Source organism: Rhynchophorus ferrugineus, unplaced genomic scaffold (assembly GCF_030347505.1).
Source record: "Rhynchophorus ferrugineus isolate W39M unplaced genomic scaffold, kcgeb_rfMv2 rfM3, whole genome shotgun sequence".
NCBI lineage: Eukaryota > Metazoa > Arthropoda > Insecta > Coleoptera > Curculionidae > Rhynchophorus > Rhynchophorus ferrugineus.
The window spans coordinates 24,973,665-24,992,505 of NW_027472582.1; the positions used below are offsets into that span (position 1 = coordinate 24,973,665).

An 18,841-nucleotide genomic window follows, 5' to 3' on the forward strand; every position below is an offset into this window, starting at 1 on the left:
TTTAAAAGTTTAAGGACAATGAATTTGCCAAAACTGAAATCGAACTGAATCATTACAGAAATATCAATTACGAATATACCAATTACCGACTTGGTTAGCGCAATGGCCAAGGACGGTCCTCCTATTGTTGCTATAGTCGCGGGTTTAGATCTTGCTGGGGCATAGTCATTGTTTATGATTGTTTATAAATAGAAAATGACCCCAATCACGCCAGTAATAAAACGGGGTAAGACCGGATATCCTCTAAACCGTGGTTTGGAGGCATCCTGGATCCAGTCCAGATAAATCCAAGTCAGATAAAAGGAGACTAAATTTTAACAAAAGATACTCTGGAGTCATAAAAGTACATGCTATTTGAAAATTAAATATAATTATTAAGTCGTTAAGAAAGTAGATATGCGATCACTTGAATTTGTAACATTATATCTATATAGTAATCCCTAAAAGGAAAGAATAACCCTAACAATAGTATTTACCAGACGTTGCCCCTTCTAATTACTTGCTTCTATAATGATACATGACCAGCCGAAGAAATATTTCGTATTATATCAAGACCAAATAAATTCTGACATAATTTCGGTATGCTTCCAGAAAGATAAGAAAAATATTCACTGGAATAGAAATATTTTGAATAAAGATGTTCCATTAATCACGTGAGGCTCGAGAAGGCTTATATTCTGAAAATATTTAAGATGAATGAATTTTGTGCCAGAAAGAAATCAACGTGATTTTAATTGAATAAAACCCACCATGTATAACCAAGGGGAGGGGGGTTTTAAAACTTGTTCGAAACGTTACCTGGTTAATAGATGACATCATTTTCATATATCACAATAAACACCTAATTCTAACAATACTTTCAAGAAATATATTCCCAAAAAATTAATTAATTAAAATACTGGGAATCCATTATCCATATATCAGGCGTAGTATTTAATATTAAATAATTTTCATTAATAATAAATATTATTTAAAGTTGCTTTCTATAATCTACAATTACGATTCTTAATACATAAATGTTTAGATAGTAGTTTTTGATTTTATTTTCAGCTAAAGACTTCATAAGACGGTGTATTATGAAATAGTACGTTTTCTTTTTTTTTACTTCAAAAAATGGGCATACAATTTTTAATATAGCATTCACCAATTACTCAAGTTTCACCGCCAATATCAATGTTATTATATTGTACAGTTTGTTCCCAACATATTTAAAATTTTGACATTTCATGACGTGCTTCTTTTTTAATTTTTTTTTTAATTTTTCAATGGTGAATCCAAAAACAAACAGACAAATAATTTTCACATGTCAATCTTCTTGTAATATAATTATTGTGATAATCCAATTTTTAATTTGTAATCCATTTTGATTTGGACAATTATTAAGGCATAAATAATTCAGTTATCGCCTTCGATTATCTTCACTATAGCTCCAGTCTTGACAGCAAAAGGATTTCTTCAATTAAAATTCTCTAAACCCACTATAAATAAAGCTACCAATAGAGTCTTCAAGGGCAGGCTTGATACTTTCCTCGCCCGTATGCGTATCACAGGTCTCGTATTAATTATTATTATAGGAAATCATTAAATTAAAATTAGCTCACGATAACTTCGGTGACATTTATTCAGTATGTTTTATTTCACACAAAATCACCATGCCGATTTTATAAAATAAAGGATAGAAAATAATATAAAACTATTTAATAAACCACCATTAATTTTTTACAAATTAATATTTGGTATTCTCTATAGCAATTAAAACAAATTATTTCCCTTCCAATCGAATCAGAAAGGCACTGTTACTGTAGACTATGACACAGAAATGACAGAAAAAATATTTATTAAATCTAATTAATGTCACAGGTCTGGAACAAAAAAGCTATTTGAATATTTTCAACTGACTTTAGGTATGTTGATATATCGAAAACTAAAATAATATGGACAAAGTTCCGGACGTTAGTCTTTAAACTAAGCATAGGGAATATTCCTATCTCACCTACTTTCTGTAATATTTGTGAGTGGAGATTAATGTATTCACTGAGACATTAAATAGATGGAAGAAGATACCAAGGAAAAATTGAACGTCTCAATGAAATTAGGCTACTTTTAGATGCTTCAGAGATACCTTTCATAATCTTCATATCAGCCAAAAAAGTACTTCTAAAAGAGCTTTATTACAAAAAGAAAAGGATAACATATAATATGAACCAGTGAACCTATGTTAGATAAGAAAAATATGTATCGCTAAGGATTTGTAATTAAAATGATATATTTTAGGTCTAATCTCTATTATTTTAATGTAACAACTCGTTTAACATAGTTATTCCAACTGTCTAGAAACTTGTCGTCCTATCACAAAAAGGAAATCATTTTCGGATTCAGAATACCTAGAAACAAAAGATTTGGTTAGATTCCAAAACCTAAACAGCTCTTAAAATTATTTTACAAATCTGTATATTCAATGTAAAATATTACCTTGACTTATGTTTTAATAAAGGGACTAGTCTTAAGATTAGAGCAAATATTTCACCAAAACATTACTGAAAATTACCAACCCTATCTCTTAAAAATCCCTTATTAATTAATACAGCCCTGTTATTAAACAATATATTATTATAATACATATTTTAAACTACTTAATATTCTCATTTTATTGAGAAATGCAATAAATATAATAATTCTGTAATATTGGAGATTATGTTTTATAAATTCTAAACACATTTTCCATGTCCATTTCACATCCATCAAGTATCTTATCTCCTGCCGGGGTATCCCGATAGAATTTTGATATGCTTTCCGTTAAAAATATTGTCAAGCAAGCTGAGATATTTCATGGCGCTCTCCCGACATTCAATTTTCTCGTTCGATAGATCCCAGTGCCGTGATTGATTTCGTCTAATTTCTGCTTGGACCGTAATTGACTTGGCCGCCATGATTTAAGACTTTAAACCACCTAAATGATCCATCAGCAACTACAACGGACAGGTTATCAGTCCAAAGAGGGTTTACTCTAATTTGCTTAATAGTTTAAGTTCGAAGTTGTTGCCTCAAGGCGCTGCTTTCAATATAATTTAGATCGAATCGTTAATGCGATTAAATAACTTTTTAGCTCGATTTTTCCACCTTGACCTTTTACGTCAAACTCTACCGAGCTAACTTAGCATAAGAGGTTGTTTTTATTTAACAAGGATTATTTTATTTTGTTTCAGTATTTTCTAACACGATTTAACTTTTTAGTTTTTAGTTAAATGTTAGTGACTATTAAAAATTAATCATTTGAAGGATTTTCAATCTTTTAAAAATGTATTCTTCCTATTGTAATTTTCAGATTCTAAATACTTAATTCTTGTAAATATTTCAAATTTATAATTATATTATTAAAGTCAAAAATAGTTTCAAGTCAAGTTTCAGTCAAGTTTTAAAATAAAATGCAAACAAGTTACTTAGTTTCCCAAATTGACTTCGTCCCTTCAAAGCCTGTTCTTCAAGTCGTCAAAACAGTTGTTGAATTTTTGGAATCATTTGGAATAATTTCTGGGATGGTCTTTCGATTTTGACATAAAATAATGTCGTCAAAGTGTTTTTTCCCTCCCTCTCGTAGTTCCAACTTCTTGAAACCAAAAACTTCTAACACTCTATTCACACACGTATTTTATTACTCGCTGATTTTTGTCACTCCTGATAAAAAGTAATTTACAACATAGGCAATATCATTGAATAAATGTTGTTTTGTAATTACTGGTGTTATATATTAGCTGAGGTCGTAACAACTTAATAAAAAAATGATAAAACCAATCCTATTCAGGAGATTTAAATTTAATAATCCAATTTTTTTTATCATAGCTGTGTCATATTACAATTAATATTAATTATAATATATATTAGGCACTTATTAATATTGCAACTATTTATTTCAAGTTAACAAATAACAGCTTAAGGTAACAAAATAACATCCGCTATATTTTATAGAAAATTCCATATTTATCAAACTTCAACGAAAAAAAGATTATTAGACATTGGCTTCTAACCTCCAACATCGATAATCGAAAATTCTTAGTGTAAATTAAAAGAAATGTTGTTGCCAAAATTCAGTATCTAATAATTTTTCTAAATCAATAGAGAGACATCTCTAAATTAACTCAGAATTGAAGTTATAAAAAGCTAAATAAGGCTAGTTAACTATAGATTACTTGACATAATTATTACTTAGAAAAATAGAGGGCAATGAAAGGAACTAATACCCTACTATATATAACTGATACGAACTGATATAACAGAAGGTGGAAGCTAACCGGTTTTAACATTTTTTTTTAAATCATTTTGTTTAAAATATATTTTAAAGTCTCCTTTTACCAACTATCGGTTTATCTGGACTGGACCTACAGTTTAACGTGGGCTCCGAATCACGATCCTCAACATTAAGCCTACCGACTGGCGAGTGACCATCTTTAGAAATCATCCCAGAAGATATCCGGTCTTACCCAGCCTAGTTACTGGCCTGACTGGGATCATTTTCCTTGTCGTATTTTATACTCTTACCTAGGACAATCACAAATTTTAAACATTCACAAACATAAATATACGACCATGCCCCAGCAGGATTCGAACCCGCAACTATCTCAACAGTAGGAGGACCTTCCTTTCGCCTTCACCACTGCGCCACCAAGCCGGCTTTTTAAATCATATTTCATAACTAATCACTGTTTTACATACTATTAACACCATTTTCAATTAAATCGACTCAGTTCAGCAGTTCATTGTATTTATAAAATTATTACAGATATATTTAAAGCTTATCTGAGAAATTAATATTACTGTATATCAGCAATAACTTTACTTTGTAATAAAATTTTTAAAAAATGGATTGCATTGTAAAATACAAATAAAAAATATCCACAAAAATATTTACATTTTTATTTTAACTAGAGATCAACTCATGAATTAGTAGGATCCATATAAAAAATTGGATTATCTCGAAAAATAACCCGATTTAGAGAGAATTTAAAAAAACCGTTTATGTCGATTTTTCAATTTCAGATAAAGCGTTCAAAATTTTATCATATTACTGATATTAGTATATATTTTTGATAAATGGATAAATCGTAAATATATCCTAATAAGCTTTTGCCATCGAATTATAATTTTCTGTCGATTTTTATTATAGTTAAAGGGTTACTTAAAATGCCTTTCCTAATATTATCTTATACGAATAAATATCTATATATTTACTATCTAATATATAATATACATCCTTTACTATGGTTTTACAATAAAACAAATACTAGGCTGTTCAGTAAACAGAAATTGAAGTTACTTATTAAGAGTTATAGAGTAATTTGGGAATAATTTTTAAGAATACTATCATAATTTTATTTGTATATATATATATATATATATATATATATATATATATATATATATATATATATATAAATATATATATATATATATACATATATATAAATATATATATATATATAAATATATATATATATATATATATATATATATATATATATATATATATATATATATATATAAATATATATATATATATATATATATATATATATATATATATAAATATATATCCATATATATAAATATATATATGTCCACGTTTAACTAAGGACAATCAGAAATGTTAAACAATCACAAACATAATACTAGGTGAACCGCCCTGTCGCCTTTACCACTGCACCAGTCAATCCGGCTATCTTAAATTTAAGCTACATTCCTAAACTTATCTTATCCCAGACTCTACGTTTCAATCATCATTAATCATCTCAACCAGTACGGTGTTGTTTTGTTTGTTCCTTAACAGTGCACTGATGTAAACAATAACGGTATCAGAGATTTATCTGTAGAGTCCATACAATAGAAACCATATCAAAGGATTACCAGAATAAGCGTTCGAAAAAGCCGGATATTAGGAGCTGGAATGAAGCGATTTCTGATATTTGCATTTCGTATTCGTTTCATTTCAGTTTTTTTATTTAAGTACTCATTCATATGAATATGAGCACAAATTATTTTAGCATAAAATATTTTATAGTGTAAAATATGCCTTATTCATCATTAGTTTTAATACAAAAGTAATTATTTATCTTAAAACCTAAGGAATTATGTCTATTTTGAAAGGAATTTGAAAAATAACTTTTAAGGATATTGAGAGGCCCAGGTCAAGCTAACGGTAATATATTAGCCATTTATTTTCGAAAGCCAGACTGTTTGAGCGGACGAAAAAAGCTCGCCCAATAAATCTATTTAGTGGAGCAAAAACGATTTGTTCCTGCACCCGAGGGTCGAACAATAAGATACAGTATAAACTGGTAAAGCCGCAGAAAATTAGTCCGCTGTGAGCTGATCGACCTCAAACCAATTCAAGCTTTGTTTATTACCGAATGGAGATCCGTGCTTTTAACTATATCGGTCAATGATATCCTGCGAACTTAGAATTGTGATGAGATTTGTCACAATTACACTAATATTAAATAAATGATTCAAATGTTAAAATAGCTATTATTCACAAATTTGCATCTGTTGAAGTCAAAAATGCGAATAAAATATTGAATCCGACTCTAGTTTATATTATAAATTTTATTATTACATAAATGGTTTTCTTAAATAAATTACTTTACAAGAACTAATTAAATACAAATCTGTCAGAATATATTTCATAGATTGGAGACGTACGCGGTATTCAACTCCACTAGAAATTGACAACAATCTAAATCCTAAAATGATTGGTTTATGAAATAACTACCAGCCTGTACCATGCTTCTTTTTCCTCTCGAATGTAAATAAAAAATGTTAAGTTAACAACTACCTTATTTAAAATAAACTAAACTTACAATTAATAGACGGATATAATAAATTCTTAATGAAGACAATCTTCACACTATCAAGTTGCTGCAAGTGTGAGCTCCCTTGACTAGGTACCTGAATATTCTTGAAGACTCGCAGTTAATGGGATGGATACATATTATTCTCCACTGATCCTCCCTTGGATACCTTATACTCATAAAGTAAGTTAGTTTTACTCTTTTTTCTCACAATCTGAATAGTAAATATTTCTAGGGAGGGAAAAACCTATCCAATGATGATTTTGCTTCGGTAAAAGATATACGCCTACGATTTACCTTAACGGATTCCCTCTGGCTCTTCGCGTCTGCATTCTCCTTATCCCGAAAATTTTGTTCTACCCCAAAGACCTGCCTCAAAGCCTGACTTCACATCTAATATTTTACATACTCTTAACGCACTGATATCTTAGATATTAGCTATATAAATGCTCTCAAACGAATGTACATGTGTTTCGAGTATTTTTGTTGTCATAAATAAACTTAACATAAAAAAGACACCAAACACATTAAACGTAAGTATTCTAGATTTCCAGTTTAGATTTCTAAATCACCGCACAACGATAGACCAAATACTTTATTATGCATTATATCAGTTATTAAAAATGCGTTTGTTAAAAAGAAATACTTTCATTACATCGTTTAGGACTGATCCACAATATGGGCAAATTGTTACGGCAGAACTGTTAATAGTCAATTGATTAAGTAAAATATTTCTTTAACTTTGTGTATCGCATAAAAGAGACATCCTCACTATTCAAACCTATTTCAGATTATAATTATATTACTTTGGGATACCCAATTCCGGTATCCATCTCCATCTCCATTACATTGGAGACATCATATCAAAATAAAATCAAAGCAAATCAGGCTCAGTATTAAACATCCGTACTTGTTAGTCGAAAGACACTTATAACTCGACCCATTTATGCTGAAGTCATCAAACCAACTACTAATTCAACGCTATCAAAATAAAATTCTTCAATGAATTGCCAGTGTTATTCGTGGCCAATATTGTTTAGAATGTCAGAGAGATAAACTAATTAAGTAGTTAGTAAAATGATAATATTTATATTCCAAAATACAGTTTTTATGTATTTACACTTTTATAGATTATCACGATATGCTTGAATAGGTCCAATAAATTGACGGTCATTGTATGATCACATTTTATTGTTGTTTCCTGGCCTAAAATTTATTTAGTAGATGAGAAAATACCTAAAATATTCTAGTAATCAGAAGGGAAGGTTATTGGCAGGTACAATATGCTTTCGGAGTGGGCATTGCGTATACGCCACGTTCTATAGTCTTCAAGACTCTTCACATAATCTTCACAGCCTTCACCAGTCTTCGACAATATTCACAAGCCTACAAGGACATTCATATATCTACTAGTGAAACAAACACGCCACTCATTATAACCGTATATTTTTGTAAATTAAGTTTATTTTTAATGAAATAGTTTTAACTTTTCAGTTTTTAAAGCCTCTATACAGAAATGGAAAGGAAAGGCGCAACAAAAATTAGTAAATCACACCAACACGGAAGCAACACTGGTAGTGGATCACCAGCAGGAATTTTAAGCGAATCAAACTATACGTTTATTAACTGTACAAGTGTTGACTTAACTTTAGGTTAAGTTTGTTAAACTAATTTTAATTTACAAAATACGTACTTATATATTTACCTCGCTCTTATCTCGTTTGTTGTCAAGTAATACAGAACAGGGCATCGATTCTAATCGTTGTGAGATTCATATAGCTTATTTCTTTTCCAAACTCTTGGTAAATATACCGTTTTGCATTTAGAATTAGTTGCAACCGAAATTATTCTGCAACACTTGCGGTTTACGACTCACATAAACTAAACAAAATAATCACGATTCTACAGTGCGGTATCTATATTGTCTCTGTGGAAATTACTGCAGGTGAAATATCCGGTTTTATTGCTTTTAAGGTGAGATACATTTTGAATTGAAATGCGTTATTTCTGTGGCATTAGGGGAAATGAGGCAATATTAAACCTTTATAATGGTTAAGCATCAACATTATGTGGCATATTCAAATAGATTTAACAAAATGTGAGAACTTAAACAAAAAATTATCATATCGAAGATATTTTTCACATTTCCTATTTGATTCTTTCGCCTACAAAATGTAGCCGTCAATGGAGAATATAGACTATCAATACCCAAGTGTTCTTATCTACGATTTAGTCCATTCACATGTATTACCAATTTCTATATGGCTCTGTATTTATAAATGTTGTATCAGTTTCTAAAATACGAATAGTAGTAATAGAAATAATTCATTCGAAACATTGCATTGAATATAAAGCTTATTCAGAAAATAATAATTAAATAGAACTTCTACAGTTAAAAGAACATATCTAGGAGCATTTTAGAATTAATTTCCTTGAATATTATTCATTTAAAAAATTTATTGTTTTTTAATAATCTGGCCTTCTTCTGAGTAAGCTGTCATTATCTAGGAGCTGAATAACATCAACATTGATGCTAATGAAGTTCGTGTTTGTGTTGTATTTGGGCATAGTGCTTGCTAACGTTATCGACAGCTTCCAAATATCTACTTCTTTGATATCTACACACTGATTTATTGTTGGTAAAGTAAACATTATTATGTAGTGACAAAGCTGATATCTAGCCACTAATCAATACATTCCTTTGTACTTCAGAATGAGTTTTTCGCAATATTCCTTAATTCCTTTTTTCTACAATTGCCTGCTGAATTGTGGCTGATATATTGCATTCTCTTTAATGTCAGAAAATGGAATAGAACTCTTTTTGACATTCCAATTCAATAAACCTTGACAAGTTGTTAAGAAAAAATTGCAGCCACTATGGTACTTACAAATGGTGGATACCTACAGGATCTTCCGATAAAAGTTGGTCGATGTTAAATTAAAATGAACATCCTATTTCAAATTCCACTATGTATGAAATACCAACGTTAAATGACTAAGAACATTATATATGAAATGAATAATGAACAATACATTACTAATAAAGCGAGATTATGTTGAACAGATTTTAGTGGTGCAACAACTGATAGTAGCTGATAGTAGATAATAACAGTGCAGTTATCCAAATAATTACAGCAAATTGATTTTATAATGATTATTATAAATAATGTCATTTTAGTAACGAATAATAATAAAGATAAAATATGACTAAAAACCAGGATAATACAGCTGTTGTTAATTTTGACCAACAGAACTGCGTAGGTTGCCACCCGTATATTATTTGTTAGAAGCGGATACATTTCCTTTTCAAATATCACAATTGTTTCTCGTATTAATTAACTGGTACTATATAGCCACATAATATTTTCTGCAGTTATTAATGTTCTATTATGAATGTAATCCATGTAAATGATACTGCGGATATTCCAAATAAATATGACCTTCCGAAGCTCATTCGCCTTTAAAAACTCTCTAGAGTATAGTAATATATTCGTGTTTCATGCACAGTAGAGTATTAAAGTTGGAATTTAAGACGATTGTGGTGAAAAAGTATCAAGATAGTAGACCACAAAACTCCATTTTTTACTGAACCCGAACCACCTTCGACATGTCATAAACTGCAACAAACTTTGATCTTTTTATATAATTTAGAGTCTTCTTTTTACCAACGAGGGTTTATCTCGACTGCGCTTTAACGTGGGCTCCGAACTACGGTGCTTGGCATTAAGCCTACCGACTGGCCTGTGACAAATTACAATCACAAATATAAAGTACATCCATGTCCCAGCAGGATTCAAACCCGGAACTATCACAACAGTAGGAGGACCGTCCTGTCGCCTTGAGCACTGCGCCAACCAAGCCAGCAAACTTTGATATATTTCGGTTTTAACTTTTTATATTATTATATATTATATATTTATATATATATTCTTATATATTTCTTTAAAAATATATAAACACATACAACACATAGAAAAGTGGTTAAACACCACTTCAAATGAGTTGTCAAGAGAATTGTCAAAAACTCACTTTTCCCTTTTCTAGTATACAAATATAAGATACCTGCTTCAATTTATGATAAAAATGGAATATGCGATGAATGACTCTATGACGGTCAGTTAGTTTAAGGATCTGAAGTGTCCAAAGTTTTATTGAACAATCCACATATATAGAAAAACAAAACTTAAAAAAAACACACTATTATTTAACATTAAGCTTACTGTTAAATTCAATGGGTTTAACTGAATGGAAGAAATCGCTTGCACTAAATCCAGTTCAGTGTCGAAAATCGATTGTACCGTCGCGTAAAGGTCAAACAATAAGATACTGTATAAACTGGCAAAACCCAGGAAATTAGTCAGCTGCAAGCTGATCATCCATAAATCGGTTTAAGCTTTGATTATTATCGAATGGAAATCCGGTGGTGTGCCTGTAACTGTAATGCGGATAGAGAATATTATAATAAAGATAATATAATATAAAAGAATGATTAATAATATTGATAAAAAAATAATTAACAAATTAAAAGTTATAATTCAATGTCTATGACATTCAGAGGCCAATTGTTAGTAAATAAATATAATTCTATAAATTTAATTAATTTATTTATATATAAAATTTAATTTAAATATTCAATACAATCGGTTTTTATTAGAATACTAAAAATAGTTGGTTAGATAACTGTTTTACAATTTTTTTCTTATTAGGTAAGTGTTATTTAATAAAGTTATAGTAATAGTAAAGCCATTATTACAGTAAAATTAGTTTATAAATCTATAGCTATTAGCTACAATTTACTCTTAATCAACATGCTATATCAAGTTTTAGTCAATACAAGAAATATATCGCGAATATATAAAGTAGATTTCAATAAAATAGGCTTACTCATTTCATGATAATAAGAATTTATTTCATATATTTATATAAATATAAGTAATCAATTTATTTTCAGATTTTCATTGTTTGACTTATATATAAAAATTCAACGTCCGTATATTTGGGTCCACAAAACTAGTCCACATATATTGTCATTTTCACACTAACCGTAGTTGTGGAAAAACTATAGCACTCTTTATCCAAACAATCAATATAATATAATCGATGACTTATTGGACCATACAACATTCTTGGTATCATCAAATGTCCAGGTATTAGGCTTCATTGGTGTCCATTATAATAGGTTTCGGATATTCTGTGTTATTCTTGTCGAAATAGTATTACTCAAGTGAGTATTGAGATCTGCAGTCACTTTTGCTGCAAAAATGTTAAACAATTCAACTGTTTTCACACATTTCATCGATCGCTTGTTTCAGCCGTCGCAGACATTATAATTAAAATATATGTTTGCACGTACATTATTTGCACGAATGTAGCGTTTCCAACATGGTATAACCATTATTTTAACTTAATATAAATTATATTAACCAAAAAATCATTAAATATAATAGAATATAACGAAAATGTTATAGCAAGTTATAAAATATTTAGAATTTCAGTACTTGTAATAACAAAGCTATTATAAACCCCTATGCATACTATCATACACGTATATTGAAAGAGAACTTTGAGCTGCTAGGCCCAGCCGTCGAAAATTATCGGACTAATATTAATTGAGCTCTTACAGAACTTACGCTATGGTATTTGGTTGGGCAGTCATCAATAGATACGTATAAACTCGCAGAGAACTGCCTATGATATACGAGCTTCAATATATTGATTCAATTGCATCAGCCGATTATCAAAGATGATAAAAATATTCCTTTGATCATGGCATATAACTAATCACGTTTCTATTCGGTATTATATTTGTCTATGAGCAAATAATACATTAGTTACACATTATTAGTGAGAATTTAATGCAGTTCTCTCTATTTTGAACAAGTTGTTATTATTTTTGTATCAAGCACAAGTATTAACAAAGTTTTTTAAACGATTTTAAACAACAAGAACAAAATAACAGCATGTTATATAATCTCTAATGAATTTCTTGAAAATACTCAATCCTCGTATTCAGCAGATATTATTTCTTCTGATTTATATTAAGCGTAAATTTATTTTTTCTTAAACATACAATTCAAATGTTGTGACAAAACTGTAAACAAGCAATAATTTCAACAACATATTTTATTTTTGTACAATTTTGGAAAAATGAATGAACAATTTCGACAAAAAAAAACTACGAAACTTGTTCAAAAAATATGTTACCATTTCCAGTAAAATGTTGCATACATTTTATCATTTAATATTGTTAATTTATAATTTTATTTTTAGCTGCTATGGGTCGCAGCCAGTCTACACCTGGATTGGTCGAGTCTAGAGGAAAAGTAGCTTTGGAAGACATGTGGGTACCTCCCATTCCCCTTGGAGGTCTAACACCGCTTTATCCCAGATCATTAGGATCTTCCCCTCCACCTCCTATACAGACAATTAGACCTCCGCCAACGCCAGATAGCCCGGCGGGATCCACTAGCAGCGATCGAAGTCGACAAAGCAGACAAAGTAGACAGCAACATGTCAGATCAGGTAATAAAAACATATATATGTGCATTGTTATATGATAAGGTAAGCTGAAAACTAACTGCAATATAATTTTGAAACATTGTTAAAACCAATAACACATAACTAAATCATATTCCCTTCATTCAGCATTAATGAAAAAATTTCCATTTCTAACGCCAAAACAGACAACACTTAATTATTAAATGGACAATTAATTGTGTTAGAAAGACAATTATTTGCTGACAAAATATTATTAAGTTTTAGCTAATTTAGGTGTTGCTTATAATTTTGGTAATAATTTTTTTAAAATGAGATATAGCATCATTCACTAATGAATTAAGATAAATTCCTAGTAGTCAACATTTAGATAACACGAAATAACAACAGTAATATAATAATGTAAAGATATGTAAATGATAAAACTGCATAATATATAAATATATGGAACAATTCTTTCTTATAATATTACCATATTTACATTTAGTTTTTAATAATTTTGGTGTTGTGCTTACAGATTCGACTGTGTCAAAAGAATCTGGGGAGAAAAACATGTTATAATTTTTAATTAAATTTAATTTTCCCCTCAATTTATTTCCTTTGAATTATATTTAAACATCTACTTATGTTTGAATATCCTAATGTGGGCTAAGAGCTGGTGGTTCCAATATACATTACACCTTCGTTAAGCAATGCTCTTCCGCATTTGGGTATATAATCATCAACCTTGAAATGCCTGAAACAAATCTTCCTGTCCGAAAACTTGTTATAGGAGCTTATAAAATATTCCCTTAAGTATAAGTAGTTTACTTTCAAAAACCATTTTTGCGTTTAAAAGAATCCGTTGAAAAATAGTTATTTTATTTGAACCTTGCAACGCTTCTATTCAATTTGCATTTGAACAAATCACATTTACCTCAAATGCTACAAAAACGACATCATAGCAACAAAATTCATTAGAATATGAAAATTCGATGATTTAATTAGTCACGCCAAAAGAACTAACCAAAGTTATTAAAGTTGACACTAATTTACTAATCCAACAACAGGATAATTTCTGCAAAAACTACCAAGAAAAAGAATTATAAAACTCACCAACTTGATCAACACAGCATGTCTCAGGCGTTTGGAAGATGTCGTTCAAGATAACGTTTTGAAGAACCACCAAATGAAATAACAGCGTATATACCTATCTCGCTGGTAGTGGTAATATCTAAGGTATTTATAAATCTCCTGTTTAAAAGAATAAAGGCGATTATTGAGAGAAAAATTCTAATACCTAAAGTTTGGTTTGCCAGAAAGAAACTCGACAATAAACCAGGTATATAGAACTACAGATGTTATTGAAAAAGCTTAAGAAGGTAAATAAGTATATTCAGCTATATTTTTAGGTGTAGCACAATCTTTCGATAGGGTATGAAATGACAGTATTATTGATAAGCTACAGAAAATGTTACCAAATCAACACACTGAACCATTGAAATCTTACATCACAATCAGCATATTTAAAGTCAAACAAGAGTAAACCTACTTTTCGCTACTTTCACTAGAAGGAACATGTAAAAAAGGAAAGAACTGGAGTTAAATATAGAAAAATGTATTGGTTAACTTGAAGAATATCACAATTATCAGTACAAAATAAATTGCTATTATATAAACAAGTATTGAGACTTATATGGACATGCGGAATTCAATTATGGATATATTCCGCGAAAACTAAAATAAATACAATACAAGTTTTCCAGAATAAAGTTCTGGTAAGTAATGTAGATGCAGCAAGATACTATGAGACTGATTACTTGAACCGAGACCTTCAGATACCGACTGTCACACAAGAAATCAAGAGAATTGCGTGGAGACATGAGGACATAGTCCATTCTCATGTTAATATCGAAGTAATACAACTCTTGGATAACACCAAAACTGGACACTGGCTCAAGATAATCAAACCATTTGATTTTGTGTAATGTAATGTAGTGAGGTGCATTTAATAAAAAATCAGAAGTGTTAATACATAAACATTATTACACAAGAGACTAAGATTGAGCCCATGGGACCTCCTAGATATATACCTAGATTTAAGTTACTATAAAGACAAATTGTAGGTTAGTCGACAACAACTGGTAACACTGTAATCAATAAAATTCCATGTAATTTTCGTAAACTTTTTGAATATCTCCATATAAACTTTATTCAACTTGACGTGACATCCACCAGTGTTGACGGTATTATGTCTCATTACAACTCTGTATTAGATAAATACATTTCTATTAAATGTGTTTCTGATCGCTATATTTTTCAATGTGTATTAAATTCATGTCTTTTCTCACGAAGCTCCCTCCAAACAATCGCTTCCGGTATAGAGGCCTTTTCCCGTGACAGATCGAAGACGCCACCAATCCTTCGGGCCACTCCGCTTTTATGTCTCGCTGTCGGAACGTCAGTTTCTATTTGGCTCTTCGTCGTCCTCGAAGGATTCCTGGAGATGATAACTTTATGAGAGTTTTTCTATTACAGTTCTGTAGTTGCTTTTTTTGTTCCGCTATGAATTGAGTTTTCTTGTTTTCTTGTATCGGCCGTAAGTTTTATTAAAAAAATAAACCGACTATTCTATATTTTTAATATTTTCGTTGATATCATATATCATATAATCATTGGAAATAAAAAAATATTGTTAGCAGTACAAAACAAATGATAATTTATGAAATAATGTAAACTTGTATCTGCCCATGTCGATTCAGTTTCTGATATTCGAATAAATAGGAGATGAGTTATCCCAATTATAAACTATCAATTCAAGAAAGGAATAAAAAAACAACTCTTGAATATTCCCGAATAACATTTTCTAAAAGGCGTTAATATTAAAACGTTTATTTGAAACACTATTATCACCGAAAATGTTACTATAGTGTAAAAGATAAGGAATAGCTATTATACAGTTAATTAAATAAAAATGAAATATGAAATGTGAATGTGAAATCCCTAAAGTTAGATTAAAGTTCCACGAAACATCTAAAAAATGTAGCACTAGTATAATTGCAGAAATAATATACAGGACTAGTGACTGCTATTAAAGTATAGCAATAGAATGGTCTATTGAATATTATTTGCCTATTGTGCTCAGTAAAATACTACGAAAGATAATCATATTACATTGTTCTAACAGATCTTACTTGTTTTATGCAGCAATAAAAATTCGTCAAAAATCACCAAACTTGACGGAAATGAGTGACTTTAACTTGTTGACTTGTGCTTTAAAATATCTGCAAGATAAAATATTGCAATCATAAAGGGAATAATTTTGGTCTTCACCAGGATCTTTGACACTTTATAGAGATACTAGCCTTGGAAAAAATAAAAATACCAATATAAATAAACCAACCCTAAGTTGGGTATTCCGAGAAATTTTATAAAACAAATTTAGAATCATAAAATGAATTCATACTTGAAGAACCGATCATTCCTGGCCCAAGTTTCATTCGACCTATAATGCTACAAGGTCTCCACTTATCCTATATCTATTCAAAATTTTAGATGATGTCCATAAATTCCTCAGTAACATTACGGCATTAAACCTGGTAAGTAACGAAATGTATATATAACCTAAAAGATGATGATAAAAACCTTTCTGGCATCCTGATTCGTGCAGAATTTCGGGAAAAAAAGACCCTTTCAGTTAGGAACTTCTCACTCAGATGGAATACGTGCGTTACGGATTCTTAAAAATGCTCGAATATTCAGCGATTTCCGACCTTCTTGAAATTTATGGTTATGGCCACCATAAAGGATCTTCTTCCAGGTCTTAACATCTTAACGTCGTCTTCTTAACACACTTCGTCTAGCCCCGGTACCTACACCCCCATTAGCCAGAACCCTCGACAACGAACCGATGAAACACCCTTTTTGCTAGCCACATGTCTTCTATTTTGCTCGGTGTCTTTCTTATCATGACCTCACTTCAGCAGACATTCGATATATTGTAATGTTTTAAATTGTTTCAAGTCATAATTATTTTCCCATGTTACAAATATTACAATTTTTTTCAATATAGATAAACGTAATTACTTCGCAACAGTAATAGTAAATCGAAGTAGACAAACATGTTTCATCCCAGGAATGGGATGAATGGAATTGGAATTGTATACCGACCATAAAACAGTTTTAAATGATTTACATAACACCAAATATATTACTAAAAGAAACGCGATAGTTGAGCTCCACATAAACTAAAAGTGAAAAAATCTATCGACTGACGTTTCTATATTTTAAAATCGCTGGTTTAAAAAAATCGTTGTCGAAAGCTAAAGAAGTACAAGCAGTTGCAAATCACGTATCGAAACCGGCGATTAGAAAACACGACCAGAATTGATTGAATTGAATAAGAACGAGATCAATAGATATAGCCCAGACATTGACCAATCCTACTGTCATTTTACAAAATTGGTCGCTGGTCTTTGCAAAACCGTCTCAATGGTGTAAAGTAGGCTTTAAGAAAGAAAGCGCGTATATCACTTGGACCCAGAAATGTCATAAGTAGAATACCAAATTTTCCAAAATGAAATCTTATGAAAACTTAATATTAAAAATTAATAGAAAAACTGCGATTTAGAAAAATATATTCCAAAAATAGGACCATCGAAACATTATTTTTAACATGACTCATGAAAATATAACTTTGGAGCCGCGGATTGGAACAGAGATTTTATTCGTTTTCTCTGCAGCAGCTCTAAAAATAAATCTTTCGTTATTCCAGTTTTTAATCAAGTTTTCTGCGAAACGCAACGAAAAGAATTTTTGAATAATTTATTTCTTGAAATGTCGAAATCATTGAATATTTCAGATGCGTTTTAGAATACATAATGACCGTTATCGGTCGCTTCTAAGAAAGTTCATTTTCTTTCTTTCTTTACTGCCAATTTGGAAAATATTCCATCTTTACATACTCTCTTTGATATATTATCGGTTATATACAATTACTCAGTTTGAATATATTTTCAGGTTTATAGTAAAGTACTTAAACGGCTTTGCTATAATTTTTACAGATTTTTATTATATCCAGAATATTGTGAATTATTTTCTATAACCTGATACCACATCCATGTGTCAAACGAATGCCGCCAGAAAGAAGCCTACAGTCTTCGAAGCCATCAATTTATTGATTGATTTACGCATATTCTATCGTCTTGAAGTGTGAATCTGTTAAGGTATACTGAATTGCAAAAACAAATAGTAGTTGAATGAGACCAAGTCTGGTAAATACACCGCATGCGAAAAAACTTTCCATTCCTAGTTTAAGCTTGTTCTGACGGGAAAAGCATGAATAATACGACAATGTTGTAGCGCGATGACGTGATTTGCTCACCCAGTTACCGGTTCTTTCTGACCAAGTCCTTCGCTTAGTTTGTTGAATAATATAGGGTATGGACAAACAATATGAGCACCTGACAAATACACAATATGTACTTATTAATAAGCTGTTTAACCACCATTTTTAAAACAGTATC

The 18,841-nt window shown here is 30.3% G+C and overlaps 1 protein-coding gene across 2 annotated transcripts in view; it reads left to right on the top strand.

Annotated features, from left to right (window-relative positions):
• The window catches only part of LOC143192898 (cyclic nucleotide-gated channel alpha-3), a 223,821-nt gene that overhangs the window by 189,643 nt on the left and 15,337 nt on the right, over positions 1-18,841 (top strand). For both annotated transcript variants that reach the window (XM_076398689.1, XM_076398690.1), the window contains exon 10: positions 13,113-13,364. In XM_076398689.1, coding sequence (XP_076254804.1) covers positions 13,113-13,364 — 252 coding nt within the window. The remainder of the gene's footprint in view (positions 1-13,112; positions 13,365-18,841) is intronic.